This window comes from Globicephala melas, chromosome 10 (assembly GCF_963455315.2).
Source record: "Globicephala melas chromosome 10, mGloMel1.2, whole genome shotgun sequence".
Lineage (NCBI taxonomy): Eukaryota > Metazoa > Chordata > Mammalia > Artiodactyla > Delphinidae > Globicephala > Globicephala melas.
This window is the reverse complement of record NC_083323.1, coordinates 99759192-99774270: the sequence shown is the minus strand read 5'-3', so window position 1 is coordinate 99774270 and position 15079 is coordinate 99759192. Positions and strand designations below refer to the sequence as shown.

General features: G+C 47.7%; 1 protein-coding gene across 3 annotated transcripts in view; it reads left to right on the top strand.

The window, feature by feature from the left end:
* The first annotated feature begins 248 nt into the window (after positions 1-248).
* The window catches only part of SLC6A13 (solute carrier family 6 member 13), a 32507-nt gene continuing 17676 nt past the window's right edge, over positions 249-15079 (top strand). For all 3 annotated transcript variants that reach the window (XR_011377795.1, XR_011377796.1, XM_060306507.2), the window contains exons 1-3: positions 249-314; positions 2744-2950; positions 12220-12354. Coding sequence is in view for 1 of the 3 variants with exons in the window: in XM_060306507.2 (XP_060162490.1) it covers positions 2749-2950; positions 12220-12354 (337 nt within the window). In the remaining 2 variants the exon portion in view is untranslated. The remainder of the gene's footprint in view (positions 315-2743; positions 2951-12219; positions 12355-15079) is intronic.

Below are 15079 nucleotides of genomic sequence, written 5' to 3'. Positions count from 1 at the left end.
TGCACGTGTGTGCACGTGTGCGTGCGTGCGTGTCTGTCTATGTGTGTCTCTGTGCGTGCGTGCGTGCGTGTGTGTGTGTGTCTGTCTATGTGTGTCTCTGTGTGTGTGTGTGTGTGTGTGTGTGTCTGAGTGTCTGTGCGGAGCGGAGCGGAGGGGGGGGAGCAGGGGACGGAGGGCGGAATGTGGGCGGGGTCAAGTTTAGAATTACAAGTGCCCGAGGAGTGGGAGCCACACTTTAAATAGGCAGCACCTCCCTTTCCCCCTGGACAGCTCTTCTCCCCTCTGACAGGACCTCTGGTGGCAGCTGCGCTGAGGTTGGTGCTGTTTTCTTCTCTTTTGCTCCTGCTTCTGGGTCTCAGACTGTAGGTGGGTAGGATTCACGGGACCTACAGCCAAAGGGTTCTGGGATCCTCTCCTGGAAACTATGACATTTATGTGTCATGTGCAAAGACTATATGCTATTGTCTTGACTTTCTGGAACTTCAGTGGCCGCTGATTTAAGGGCCAATGTGATTTGGAGAAAGAGACCAGACGGAGAGGAAAGACATTTGGGTTTACTTCTAAGAAAATCAAGGCTCTCTTTTCTGAGACAAGATTGAAAGTTGAAAGAACATAAAACTTTTGACAGGATTAAAAGAAAATAAAAATTTGAGTGCCTGTTATACTATGAAGTGTGTATATATATATATATATATATATATATATATATATATATATATCCTCATTTAATCTTCATGGCTAAGTGTATCCCGTCACCCTCGCTTTTACAGACGCACAAACTGAGGCTCAGAGTAATTAATTCACTTCCTTGAAGTCGTGTGGTCTCTGGTGCAGAGCTATGATTTGAACCCAGGCTTGTCCTTCAGTCGCACGATGCTGCTCTGAGGACTGGTACCCAGCGCGGCTAAGGGACCCAGGGGCCCCTAGGGGTCTGTTCTTCTAGGGTCTGGGGGAATGGAGAAGTGAGGGAGATGGTGCTTTATCATTGGAAGACATCCATCAGCCCCAGAACCTGCACAAGACATGAGGAGACCTTCTCAAAAGGACTGGGGAAGCTTCTGAGGGCCAGCTGCTTGGGTTTCTCCTTCTTAACCCACAGTCTTTGAAGCCCATTCATTTATCAAATACGCAATATGTTCCTGACCTCCCTCTGACTTTCTGGATCCCTCGGGGAAGCCCCGCTGGGAAGGCAGAGCCACAGGAGAATCTGTGGCCAGTTGGGGCTCCTGTGAGAAAATTGTGTTCATGCGAACGTTTCTCGGGGAGTAGAAAGAAGTGCGTGTACCCACTTCTCCAGAGGGGGGGCCGCCGTATACAGTCGGGGATGCTTACGCTAGACCCACCAGCCAGTATGACTGCGGGAGGTAAGTGAACAAGCAAGGCAGCGTGGGCTCAGGTCCCGGCTGTGCCACACGGCCGCACCCGTGTCACCCAGCCTCTCTGAACCGCAGCTTCCTGCTTACAAAGCAGAGGGAATACTGCTCACGTCTCAGAGCTGTGTGGATTGAACGAGATAACTATATGTAAAGCACTTAGTCTACAGTAGCTGTTCACTGAACGTGGGCCACATCCAGTCGCATCCTCAATCCCAGTACGAGTCTAGGAAAGGGCCAGGAAGGGTGCAGCACTACGGCTCTGTATTCATTTTATGTTGCCTTCTCTACTTAATAGAGTTGTGCACCGGCCACCACCAAAAAAGAAAAAGAGCCCAGAGTTCGGGACTTCCCTGGTGGTCCAGTGGTTAAGACTCTGTGCTCCCAGTCGGGGACGGGGGCACGGGTTCGATCCCTGGTCGTGGAACTGAGATCCCCCATGCCGTATGTGCGGCCAAAAGTTAGCTCATCTTACGCAGAGTGCTTGGTCCCACTCAACCACTCTCACCCCCTTGCAGGGATCCAAAAATACTGACATTTATTTTCCTATTACAAAATAAAACATGTTCTTCGATGAAAATGTAGAAAATATAGATAAGGAAAACATGCCTATAGCCCATCCACTGGCGGATATCCTAATCTTCATGCATACAAATGCTTTATAAGGTATCTTCCCAGCAAAATCGTGTCATGTGTGCTATGTCCTAACTTTTCACTTCACACATTGTGAACAACTTTTCATTTCACTACACTTTCTTCTGTAACACATTTTTTCATGATTCTATAGTAGTCCATCGTACGTGCCTTAATTTATTAACCTATTTACCATTTCTGAACATTTATATACTTTCCAATATTTGGCTGTTATAAACAGTGAACTTCCTCAGTGCTGAATCTTTACCAACCATCGCAATTATTTCTTTAGGGTAAATTCCCAAAAGGGAAATTGGTGACTTTGAGGATACATTCAACTCCTATCCTTGTGACTGTCCCCATACATGGAATGGAGAAACTGAGGCACATGCTAATGCAGACGAAGCTGGCTGTAGGGTGGAAGGGAGAACTCCGACAACCTGGGGCACATGAACACCCCATGTCCACAAGCCCCACCCAAGGAACCTTCTAGGGGAGAAGTGTCTGTGGCTCAGGATCAGCACTTTCTTCCTGACACATGAAAGGGATATATACTCTCAGCAGCTGTTACCCAGCCTTTACCAGCAAGAGATGCTAAGGAGGACGTGGATCTGCGGACAGGAGTAGGATTCATCTCTTCCAGGGCTCTATTCCCTCGGGAAGTTCCTGGCGAAGGAAGGGGGCAGCTTTCCTTCCAGGCTTCCCAGCAGTAACGGAGCGCCCTGCTTGTTTTCCAGGTGGAATGGATAGCAGGGTCTCGAGCACAACCAGTAATGGAGAGACAAAACCAGTGTGCCCAGGCATGGAAAAGGCGGAGGAGGCTGGCGGCCTGCAGCGGGGACACTGGAACAACAAGATGGAGTTCGTGCTGTCCGTGGCCGGGGAGATCATCGGGCTGGGCAACGTCTGGAGGTTTCCCTACCTCTGCTACAAAAACGGGGGAGGTGAGACCCACTGCGTCACCCTCGCCCCCCCCACCCCAAGGCTGTCTCCATCTCACGCACTTACTGCCCTCTGGGGAGTCCCATGGACGCAGAGGATAATGGAGTTGGAAAGGCCCTCAGGGCACTGCAGGAGAGACACCTAGACAGAGGGGCGACTTCCTGGGGGTCCCTATTGTGGCTTCAGAGAAACATGGGTATAGGCTGGGAACCAGACGGATGGGAGTTTGGGTTCTGCCTCTGCTACTTACGCCCTGTAATCTCAGGCAAGCCTTACCTTGGGAGCTCAGGTAAATGCTGTCAACGGAGATAGTTCTACCTGCCCTTCAAGGCTGTTGTAACGCGTAGAGGTCACGTGTGCAAAGGGCCTAACGAACGGTAGCTATACTGAAGAGGATGTCGGCACCCAACTGTCCCATGAGGTCTCGAGACTCCGTAGCCGTGACTTCCTGTCCTCCCCCTGCTCTGTGACATGTGTCCCCCCATGTGTCACCTTTGATACCAGTGGCTCTTCCTTTAAGATTTTCCCACTGAAATGTGTGTGGGGGGAGCATGAACTCTAACTCTTTCCTGCATCTCTCCTGCCTCTCATTCTCCGCCATTCCAGGCGCTGCAGCCACTCCGCTGCCCCTGTTGCTGGTCACTTTCCCACCGGGGACTCTCCTTCAGGCACTCCTGGGCCTCTGGGGAGCCCCAGAGGGATTTGCCGGGTGCTGAAGTGCTCTGGCCGAGCAGTGGGCTCGGAAGGTCCCCTCGTTGGTGGGTAGAGCTTAGCGGGGCTGGGCTCCCAGGGCTGGTTTTATGGGAGGCTGCAGCCTGCGCTAGAGGAGGGGAAACGCCAAGGTGGGTCACGGGGACAGGCCGAGGGGGTGGGAGTTCTGTGGGCCACGAGGCCTGGAGGGAACCCTAATGCCACACCTACCCCTTTGTGGGGTGTGGGGGCCTCCGTGTGTGAGCCAGTCTCAGTGGTTTTGGGGAGATAAAGCCCAGGATGCGGGGTGGAAGAGGGAGCATGGGAAGGGGGTGACACACAGGTGCTCTGAGCCCATAGTCTTACTTTCAGGATTGTGGCAACCGGGGATTGGCCGTGGGGTTGGAGGCTAACTTGTATTTTTCCAGAGGGGTGGGAATGGGCTGATGTGTTCCCTCTCCACAAGACTTCCTGGCCGGCAGCCTGAAGCCGCAGGACTTTGCTCGGCTGACATTGCGAGGGAAGGAGGGAGGTCCCGACCCAGCCCTGGACCCTCCGCCGGCTTGTTCAGACATTTAGGCCCGAGGGCGGAGGGATGGGGCTTGTCGTTCAGGCAGGAGAAGGAGTCTGGGGGCTAAGCCGGGCCTTGGGGCTCCGTGTCTGGAACCCGGTAACCAGCTTAGCTCCTCACGCGGCAGGAAGGTCGGGAGGTGAGCCGCTTTCCCCAAGCCTCTCAGGAATTGGGTGAGGGTGGCTGGGGAATTAGCAGGAGTGGCACGAAGAGGTGGGAGAGGGGTCCCAGGCTTGGTGCCAACCACTGGGCTGAGGAGGGCCTGGGCAGGGCACACGGGGTCATCCTGTCGAGGGGAGGCCTACGTCTGAGCTCCGCCCCGGGGCTCTGTGTAGGCTTGTGCGGCCCAGGGAGGTGTGGCCGTGTCTCGGGGGAAAGGCAGGCCGGGAGCAAGCGTGTCCACGGCCCCTGGTTCCTCACGTGGGTGCTTCGGGGGGACCAGAGGCAGGAGGGTGGCCACCTCGTGCCGGGAAGAGCCTGCCCTCCAGCACGCCGGTCCCCACGAGCCGTTTCGGGGCTCACGGAACGGTCCGCGGAATCCTTAGGCCAGCACCCCGGTCTCTTCCCCGATAGGGCACAAGGCCTCAGGCTTCCTCTTCTCTCTCCTTGATGGACAACAGCAGCTGGAGGAAGTGCTCGGAGGGGCTCTGGGGCCGGGCCCGAGGCCGATGCCCGGGTTTGCTCTGAAGGGCATGAGTCAGCCAGGGCCACCGGGTGGACACGCGGGAGGCGCCCCTGCCAGTGTGAAGGGGACAAACCCGGGACCCGTGTGGCCTGTAGAGGGGCCCAGACAGGCCCGCTTTTCCGGGTTTTGGTGTTCCCAGAGGCTCAACCTTTCTGTCCCCTTTACCCCTCGTCCCCTCCCCCCAGAGCACGGGTCCCACACTTCATCTCGTCACCTTCTCGTCTCTTTGTCGAGAGGGGACAGAGGCCTCCTTATGACAGGACCCTTCACTGCCGACATGGGGAAGGGGGTGGGGAGGACGGAGACCGTCTAGGTTGGTTTGACCCCATCCTCCTGCTTTAGTGATTTTGTTTAAACCCGTGGTTCTCAGATTGGGGCTTGGACTCCTGGGGGCGAGAGGGACGTTCTGAGCAGCTTCTGCAGGAGGGTGCTGGGGTCACGGGTGTCACCAGCCTGCTTTTTTCTGGGCCCATCCTTGAACTTCATAGCTGTAAGTAGCCACTTTTGTGCTTGGCTGGGGGGATAAACTCGGGACTTTATTATCATTAATGTTTGTTTGGTGGGGAAGTCAGGGAGGAAAACGTCCCCAAAGCGTAATTTCAGTTCCAATCTAAAAATATAAGTGATATCTTCTGCGGTTCCTTCCAGCTTTAACGTTTGGTAAATCCTAATAGAAGTGAGTCCCGGAGCAGGGAAAAGGCTGAGGCAAGCATATGATAGAAGAACAGGGAAACGGTGAAGCACTGTAGTCGAAAACCAGAGATGCTGAGAAAATGGTACCAAGAAGCCTGTCTAAAATCAGCGTCCATCAGGAGACGGGTGCAGGGGGCGCCCGCCTCAGCCACCTCCTAGATAAGCGCCCTCCCTGCCGTCCAGGCCTTGTGGCCAGTCTACCCCGAGCACCTGCCCACCCCCCTCCCCATGGCTTTCGACAGTCAGGCCAACCAAGGCCGGACTGTGTCACCCAACGACAGTGACTTACTGTGGACCCACCACCTGGCAGGAATTATTCCGAGTTGTTGTGATAATCTATAAACAGAACAGACCCCTTCCCTGTCCTTGTGGGGCTTACACTCCTATTGTTTATAAACAATAAACACAGTAAACAAGAAAATTACATAGCACATCAGAAGCTCCTGAGTGCCACAGGAGGGGGGCTGCGGGCCACCACACCGAGAACGTTAGAGTGAAGTCTTGCCGGTGAGTGAGAGCTGGCCACGTGGATATTAGGGGGAAAGTGCTCCAGGCAGAGGAAACAGGTGTTAATGGCCCTAAAGCAGGAGGTTGGCTGGCGTGTTTGGGGAGCCACTGGAGGGGAGTCATTTTGGGGGGGCAGGTCACCCAGGGCTTGTCAGCCACTGTGAGACTCTGGCTTTCCCTCCAGTGATGGGGAGGCGGGCCAGGGGTTTGAGCAGAGGGGCCAATCTTACACTTGTACACTGTCTGGCTGCTGTGTTGAGAACTGATTGCAGGGGACTAAGGGGGGAAGCAGACTGGTTACAAGGCTAAGAAGCTTGGAGTCTCCTTGATGTCCTTCTTCCTCACATAACTGGTGGCTCTGCCCAAATACCCAAGTCCTGGCTGCTTCGGAACCTGGGCCTTCAGCCGGAAGCCCTCCAGCTCCCTGGACCCCGGCTACCGGCAGACTGAGTTGCCCAACACCCAGGCTGCCTGGGGCTGGAGACCCACGTGAGGCTACAGCTGGACCTCTCAAAGCCGGGATCTTAGAGGGAAGGGCCATAGCCAAGTAAAGCCCACCTCTGGATGTCAGGGAGAGGGAGCATGGGGACACCAATGTCAAGGGCATTAGATGGCCCCCGTTTGCCCTGAGGTTGTCCGTAGATATACTAAAGAACGAAGAGAAACAAGGAGCGTTTTTCTTCATGTAAGAGTCACAGTTATTTTATGAGTACGTGACGACGGGTCACCACCTTTAGTTAATGAAGCAATGCCAAGTATTGGTCCAGCAGTGTTGATTACAGCTCGTAATAGTCATGCATGTTCACTGCTGTGCTGCTCATGTGGCATATCGTCAGTTTGTCCTAAAAAAATGTCACCTGGAGCCTTACAGGTGACGCCACAGAATGTGTTCCTATCGAGAAGGGTGTCCAGCAGAATGATTCCTTTCCAGGATGGGCATGTGGTCTCTCCCATCCCATGGGGAAAAATGCCAGGACATTTTAGAATTTGGGCAAGGAGACTAAACGGGGGATTTGGGATGCAGATAACTGACTCCATCCTCCGTCTCCAGGAGTGGCTCCATCTTTGAGTGGTGGTGACTGGGGCTTGGGTGGGGAAAGAGGCAGTGCCCCAGGACTCCCTGGTGGGCACCTGGGCTCTATCTCGTCCCTAACTCCCTCCCCGGTTTGGGGCCAGTCACTCGGCCTGGCGGGTGTGGACCTTGTCCCCTCTGGCCAGCTGCCCAGGAGCTCAAGGAGGCAGAGGGGGAGGGGCGCAGACTGACCACCGGACCCAGTGCGGTTAAACATTGGCTCGGTTCACTGGGGAAGAGCAGGTGGCACAAAGATGGGGATGAGGGGCTTGAGCCAGGCTGAAAACTCTCCCCCCTGCCCCCCGTCTTCTCTCTCTCTCTCTGCGATGTTTCCAGCTCCCAGCAGGACTGTTCATATCAGCTACTGGGTTCTCTCTTCCCTAATTGCCCCTTCCTGCCCAGCAAGCCTTGGGCTGATTTATCTACTCACGCGCCTGAATTGTTTACGATATTTCTTTGCCCTTGTGGTCACCAGGCGTCTCCTTCGGTGCCTGAATTACGGATGCGTGGACTAGAGGCAAAGAGCTGGAGAAGCCTATTCGCCACTAACTTTTGTTTTAGCGATCTTGTGGCGGTATAACTGGCTTACAGCAACTTGCATACATTTGAAGCGCACAGTTGGATAAGTTTCGACACAGGCACACGCCCTTGAAACCATCGCCACTATCAAGATAATGAAGGTATCCATCACTCCCCCAAATTTCCTCCTTGCCTCTCTCCCACCCCTGACCTCTGCTACCCCATCCCAATGCAACCAAAAACCTGTTTGGTTTTTTAAAAATATAACTATTTTCCAGCTTTATTGATATATTATGGATAGTAAGTTTAGGTGTAGAACATGATGATTTAATACATGTATGTATTGCAAAATGATTACCACAGTAAGGTTAGTTAACACCTTCATTCCTTCATATAATTACCTTTTTTTTTGGTGGTGATAACACTTAAGATCTACTCTCTTAAGAACTTTCAACTATATAAGACAGTATAGTTCACTGCAACCACCGTGCTGTATGTTACATCCCCAGAAATTGTTGATCTTGTAACGAAGTTTGACCAACATGTCTGCATTCCTCACACCCCCAGCCTCTGGTAATCACCATTCTGCTCTCTGCCTCTATGAATTCCACACATAGGAGAGGACGTGCAGTATGTACTTTCTCTCTGTGACTTATTTCACTTAGCCTAATACCCTCGAGGTCCATCCACGTGGCTGCAAAACGCAGAATTTCTTCTTTTTTTATGGCCGGATAATATTCCATTACACATATAGCATTTTCTTTATCCATGCATCCGTTGAGGGACACTTAGGTCGTTTCCAGGCCTAGTTTTCCAGGTTGTTTCCAAACTATATAGTAGTTTGCATTTCTTATAATTTTCTATAAATGGAATCATGCAGTATATACTTTACTTGGCTTCTATCCCTCAGCATAATTACTTTGAGATTCATCCATCTTTTTCATGTCTCAGTAGTTCCTTTCTTGTTATTACTGGGTAGTAGTCCATTATATGGATGTACTACAATTTATCTCTTCGCCTGTTGATGGACATTTGGGTTGTTTCCAGGCTTTAGCTATTACAGATGAAACTGCTAAGAACTTTTATGTACAAACCTTTGTATAAACATGTGCTTTCATCTCCTTTGAGGGAACACTGAAGTGTGGAATGGCGGGATTATATGATAGCGGCACCTTTAACTTTTTAAGAAACTGTGGAACACTTTTCCAACATGGCTGTACCATTTTTACCTTCCTGCCAGCAGCGTATCTGAGTGCCAGCTTTTCCACAACTTTACCGATACTTGGTCTGTCTTTTTAATTTTAACTTTTCTAATTGGTGCAAACATTACCTCATTGTCACTTAAATTTATATTGACTAATGATGTTGAACATCATTTCATGTGCTTATTTGTAGCCCACATATCTTTTTTGGTGAAAACCTGTTCAAATCTTTTGACCATTAAAAAAAATAGGGCTTCCCTGGTGGCACAGTGGTTGAGAGTCTGCCTGCCGTTGCAGGGGACACGGGTTTGTGCCCCGGTCCGGGAAGATCCCACATGCCGTGGAGCGGCTGGGCCCGTGAGCCATGGCTGCTGAGCCTGCGCGTCCGGAGCCTGTGCTCCGCAGCGGGAGAGGCCATAAGAGTGAGAGGCCCGCGTACCGCAAAAAAAAAAAAAAAAAAGGTCGTTTGTTTTCTTACTATTGAATTTTGCTACTTCTTCATATATTCTGGATACAAGTCTTTTATCAGATATGCATTTTGCAATTTTTTTTCTCATTCTGTCTTATATTTTTCCTTTGCTTAACAATGTCTTTTGAAAAGCAGAAGTTTCAAATTCTGATGAAGTGCAGTTTATGAATTTATTCTTTTATGACTCATGTTTTTGATGTCACATGAAAGAAATCTTTGCTTAACCCAAGGTCTCATATATTTTCTTCTAGAAGTTTTATAGTTTTAGGTTTCACACTTAGGTCTACCATCCATTTTGGGTTAATATTTGTATAAAATGAAGGTATGGATTGAAATTCATTTTTTGTGTGTATGTATATCTACTTGTTCTAGCATCATTTATTAAAAAGACTATCCTTTCTCCAATGAATTGCCTTTACACCTTTGTCAAAAATCAGTTGTCCAAATGTGCATGGCCCTGTTGCTGGACTCTATTCTGTTCTGTCGATCTGTTTGTTTATTTTGACACCAAAACCACACTGTTTTAATTACTGTGTCTTTATAATAATATGAAAATAAGGTAGAGGTAAGCCTAAAACTTAGTTCTTCTTTTTCAAAGTCGTTTGGCTATTTTAGGTTCTTTGCATTTTCGTATGAACTTTAGAATCCGTTTGTCAGTTTCTACAAAAAAGTCTGCTGGGATTTTGATTGGGATTACAGTGAATCTATTGATTAATTTGGGAAGAACTGACATCTTAATAATATTGAGTCTTCTGACCCATGAACATGGTATGCCTCACCATTTATTTCGGTCTTCTTTCATTCCTCTCAGCAATGTTTTGCAGTTATGCGTGTACACATCTTTTGTCAAATTTATTCCTAAATAGTTCATCTCTTTGATGCTGTTATAATGGTATTATTTGTTAAATTGTAATTTATAATTGCTTGCGCTAGTAGAAGAAATGCAATTGATTTTTTATGCTGATCTTATATCTTGTAACCTCACTAAATTAACTTATTTGTTCTAGCAGCTCTTTGGTACATTCCGAAGGATTTTCTTTCTTTTCTTTTTAAATACACTTCACTGAGGTATGACTAATGTGCAAAAAGCTGTACACACTTAATGTATGCCACTTGGTGAGTTTGGAGGTAAACATATACTTGTGAAACCATCACCACAATCAATGTCATAAACATATCCATCACGTCCAAAAGTTTCCTTCTGTCCTCTTTTTTTCATTTTAATTTTTTGTGTGTGATAAGAACACAACATAAGATTTACCTTCTTAGCACAATTTTAAGAAAACAATTCAATATTGTTCACTGTGGGCACTATGGTTAAAGTGGATATCTAGGATTCATTCATTTTGCAAAACTGAAACTTTATACCCTTTGGCCAGCATCACCCTGTTTCCCCCTTCCTCAGACCCTGGTAATCACCATTCTACTTTCTGATTCTATGAGTCTGACTGTTTTAAATTCCAACGGATTTTCTACATAGGCAATCATGTCATTTGCAAGTAAAGCAGTTTTATTTCTTCTTTTCTAATCTGAATAACTTTTATTTGGAATAACTTTTAATTCCTTTTATTGCCTTCTTGCCTTGACTAGAATCAATATTGATGGAACCAATGTTGAATAGAAGTGGTAAATAGTAAGACTGGACACCCTTGTCTTACTCTCGACCTTAGGGGTTAAGCAGTCTTTCACCATTAAGTATGATGTTATCTGTAGGTGTTTTGTAGATGCCCTTTATTCCCTTCTATTCATCACTTGCTGAGAGTTTTTTTTTTTTAATCAGAAATGGCTGTTAGATTTGGTCAAATACTTTTCTGCATTTATTGAAATGATTATATGGTTTTTCTTTTTAAATTTATTAATATGATCCACTGATTTTTTTTTTGAATGTTAAAACAACTTTGTATTCCAGGGATAAACTCCACTATGTATTACTTTTTTTATATATATTGTTGGATATCTAAAATTTTGTTTAGAATTTTGCATCTATGTTCATGAAAGTTTGATCTATAGTTTTCTTTTCTTGTCTTTATCTACTTTTGTTATCAGAGTAATGCTAGCTTCGTAGAATGAGTTGGAAAGAATTGCTTCTAAATTTTCTGCAAGGGTTTGTATAGAATTGGTGTCATTTCTTCCTTAAGTCTTTGGAATGTCCTCAGCCTTGCGTGAGTACCACCAGGCTCTATCTTCTTGAGGGATTCTTTCCTCTCCTTGGGTAGTGTCCTCACACGCATGTGCTGACCAGCACTCAAGCTCATAGGGGACGCTCTGCAGGCACTTGGGTCTCTCTGTGCACGTCTCTTCCCCTGGGACTCTCTCCTGTGAACTCCCCTGCCCAGTTGCCAGCCGATAGAGGTCTATGGTGGAGCAAATGCCAGCATTTCCGGCATCAGTAGACTTGTCTCAGGCAGTGACTGTGAAAACAGAAGCAGAGAGGATTACTAAGGGAAATCTGATTTCAGTCCGCTAAAAGCCCCTCTCTAACATTGAGAGCAATCATTTCCTTGACAAAAATTATAGACTGTGGGCTGTGGGAATGCTCCTGGATATCTGTGACTCGGTGAGCTTCTTCTATGACCACAAGCTATGTGTTATTTGGGCAGCAACTGAAGTTGATGGGGAGCAAACCTTGGAAGGTATAGATGGAAACTTCAGAGTGAAGGAAGTGACTGGCTAGGTCCTAAGTAACTTGGTGACACCTGATCTCTGCCGTGGTTCCAGACGTCTAGACAGATGTCCCCGCCATTTTGCACAGTCCCCATCCCCGGGATTCTGACTGGAAGCATGGGGTGGTAACGGGGGGAGATGACCGTGGACCACAAGGAGGCTAGTGCCACGTAATGGACAGCCTGTTTCCCACCCGCAGGTGCCTTTTTCATCCCCTACCTCATCTTCCTCTTTACCTGTGGCATTCCTGTCTTTCTCCTGGAGACAGCACTAGGCCAGTACACCAGCCAGGGGGGCATCACAGCCTGGAGGAAGATCTGCCCCATCTTTGAGGGTGAGTAGCTCTGCGCCCGACTCCACAGTCTCTGCACTAGTGGTTATAAACCTTGTTTGGAATAACTGGGTGGTGTATCAGCAGTGCTGATACAGATAAGACTCTGTGTCTTTATGTTAAACCTTCCACCGTGGGCCCAAGACTGAATTACTGCCAGGGAATTCCCTAAAAAGAGAATTTTAATGAGAAAAAAATAATAATTCTACCATCTTTGGAATTCTCTGGCGGTCCACTGGTTAGGACTCTGTGCTTTCGCTGTCAGGGGCCCAGGTTCAATCCCTGGTGGAGGAACTAAGATCCCACAAGCTGCGTGGCGTGGCCAAATAAATAAATAAATTAATAGATAAAATGTTTGCATAGCACAGGGAGATTAGCTCGGTGCTTTGTGACCACCTAGAGGGGTGGGATAGGGAGGGTGGGAAGGAGACACAAGAGAGTGGAGATATGGGGATATATGTATACGTATAGCTGATTTAACTTGTTATAAAGCAGAAACTAACATACCATTGTCAAGCAATTATACTCCAATAAAGATGTTAAAAAAATTTTTTTAATTCTACCATCTTGACCCAATAGCTATTTAAAACTTAGGATGTTTTATTTCAACATTTCTCTCTATATAGGATTTTCTTTAAGATTCCATTTTGAAACAATTATATGTTCACAGAAAGTTGCAAAAGTAGCCCAGAGAGGTCACGTGTACATTTCACCCAGTGACATTTTCATTTTCCTCAATGGTAAAAATCTTATATAGAACAATATCAAAACCTGGGAATGGACATTGGTACAATCCGCAGACCTTACTCAGATCCCACCCATTTCCATGCACTTGCTGTGTGTGTGTGTGTGTGTGTGTGTGTGTGTGTGTGTATGTGTGTGTGTATAATTCTGTGTAATTCTATCACTTGTATTGATTCGTGCAAACACCACCGCTGTTCCATGACCACGGAGATCTCCATCCTGCTGCCCCTTCATAGTCACACTAACCCTTCCCCTCCCCACCCCTATAACCTCTGACAGCCACTAACTTGCTCTCTATCTCTATAATTTTGTCATTTGGGGAATGTTACATAAATGGAATCATACAGTGTGTGACCTTTTGAGACTGGCTTTTTCACTCGGCATGATGCCCTTCAGATCCACCCAGCTTGCTCTTGTATCAGTAGTTCATTCCTTTTCATTACTGAGCAGTATTCCATGGTGTCAATGGTTGTCCTATGGTTTATTTAACCATTCACCCACTGAAGAACATTTGGGTTGTTTCCAGTTTGGAGAGATTTACTTCATTATTTCTTTCTCTCTATATAAAGTTTACATATCTATTAATATGAAATATACACAGTTTCTGTCATTTTTGTGTTTTTTTGGGCCACGCTGTGTGGCAAGTGGGATCTTAGTTCCCCGACCAGGGATTGAACCCTCCCCAGCACTGGGAGCTCGGAGTCTTAATCACTGGACAGCCAGGGAAGTCCCTCTGTTTTTTAGTTAGTGTTATTTTCCATTTTTTACACAACAATCATGTGATTGCATAAACTTCCGTCAAGGGGATATATCATAATTTGCTTAACAATTCTCTGTTCTGGGCTTTTTGCTTATTTTCAATCACTGATAAATGGATATTCTGCTATCATGTATCTTCGTAGAGGTAGCCTTTACCCCCCCGTTTTTGGAGTTATTTCCTTGGGATAAATTCTCAGGATTAGGATCACTGGATCAAATGGACAACCAAGTTGATGTCCCTTGACCATGCTTATTAAGTTGTTCTATGGAAGTGTTATGCTGACGTACACATCACCAGACTTGAGTAAGCGTCTTTCCTCCGTATCTTTAACAGCTCTGAGTTATATCCCTGGTTCCCAAACTTGTCTGCACACTGGAATCACCCCAGGACCTTCCAAACATCCTGAGGCCTGTACCCCACCCCCAGAGATTGTTATTAAATTGGTCTGGGGTCTGGTCTGGGCTTTGGAATTTTTAAAATATTCCCAGGTAATTAATTCTACTACTATGTGGACAAGTTTGGAAATCACTGAGTTATATCGTTTGTAAACATGTTCACTAGTGTTGCAGGTGCAGAATGGTAGCTCATCATTTTTCATTTTGCACACCTACGATTATTAGGGAGGATGAGTGTGTTGTGAGGATGTTCATTGCCTGTGTGTGTGTGCTCCTCTGTGAACTGTCTCTTCCTGCTTTTAACGCGTGTTTTTTTTTTAGTTTTATTTTTTGGTTGCATTGGGTCTCCGTTGCTGTGTGCAGGCTTTCTCTAGTTGCAGCGAGTGGGGACTACTCCTCGTTGCGGTGCACGGGCTTCTCATTGCAGTGGCTTCTCTTGTTGTGGAGCACGGGCTCTAGGCGCGTGGGCTTCAGTAGTTGTGGTTCGCGGGCTCAGTTGTAGTTTGCGGGCTCTAGAGCGTAGGCTCAGTAGTTGTGGCGCATGGGCTTAGTTGCTCCACAGCATGTGGGATCTTCCCGGACCAGGGCTCACACCCGTGTCCCCTGCGTTGGCAGGCGGATTCTTAACCACTGCGCCACCAGGGAAGTCCCTTAACGCGTGTTTTTACATTTCAGAAACATAGAATTCCAGGGAACATTAGCTGTTGGAATCTCGGAGTTAGCCTTGCACATTTGTAAGATAGCTTAGAATCAGTGAACTTGCAGCATACAGGTGAGAGTGTACAGGCAGCGGGGCAGGGCAGCAGGAGACGGGAGGAAGCCCGGCTTG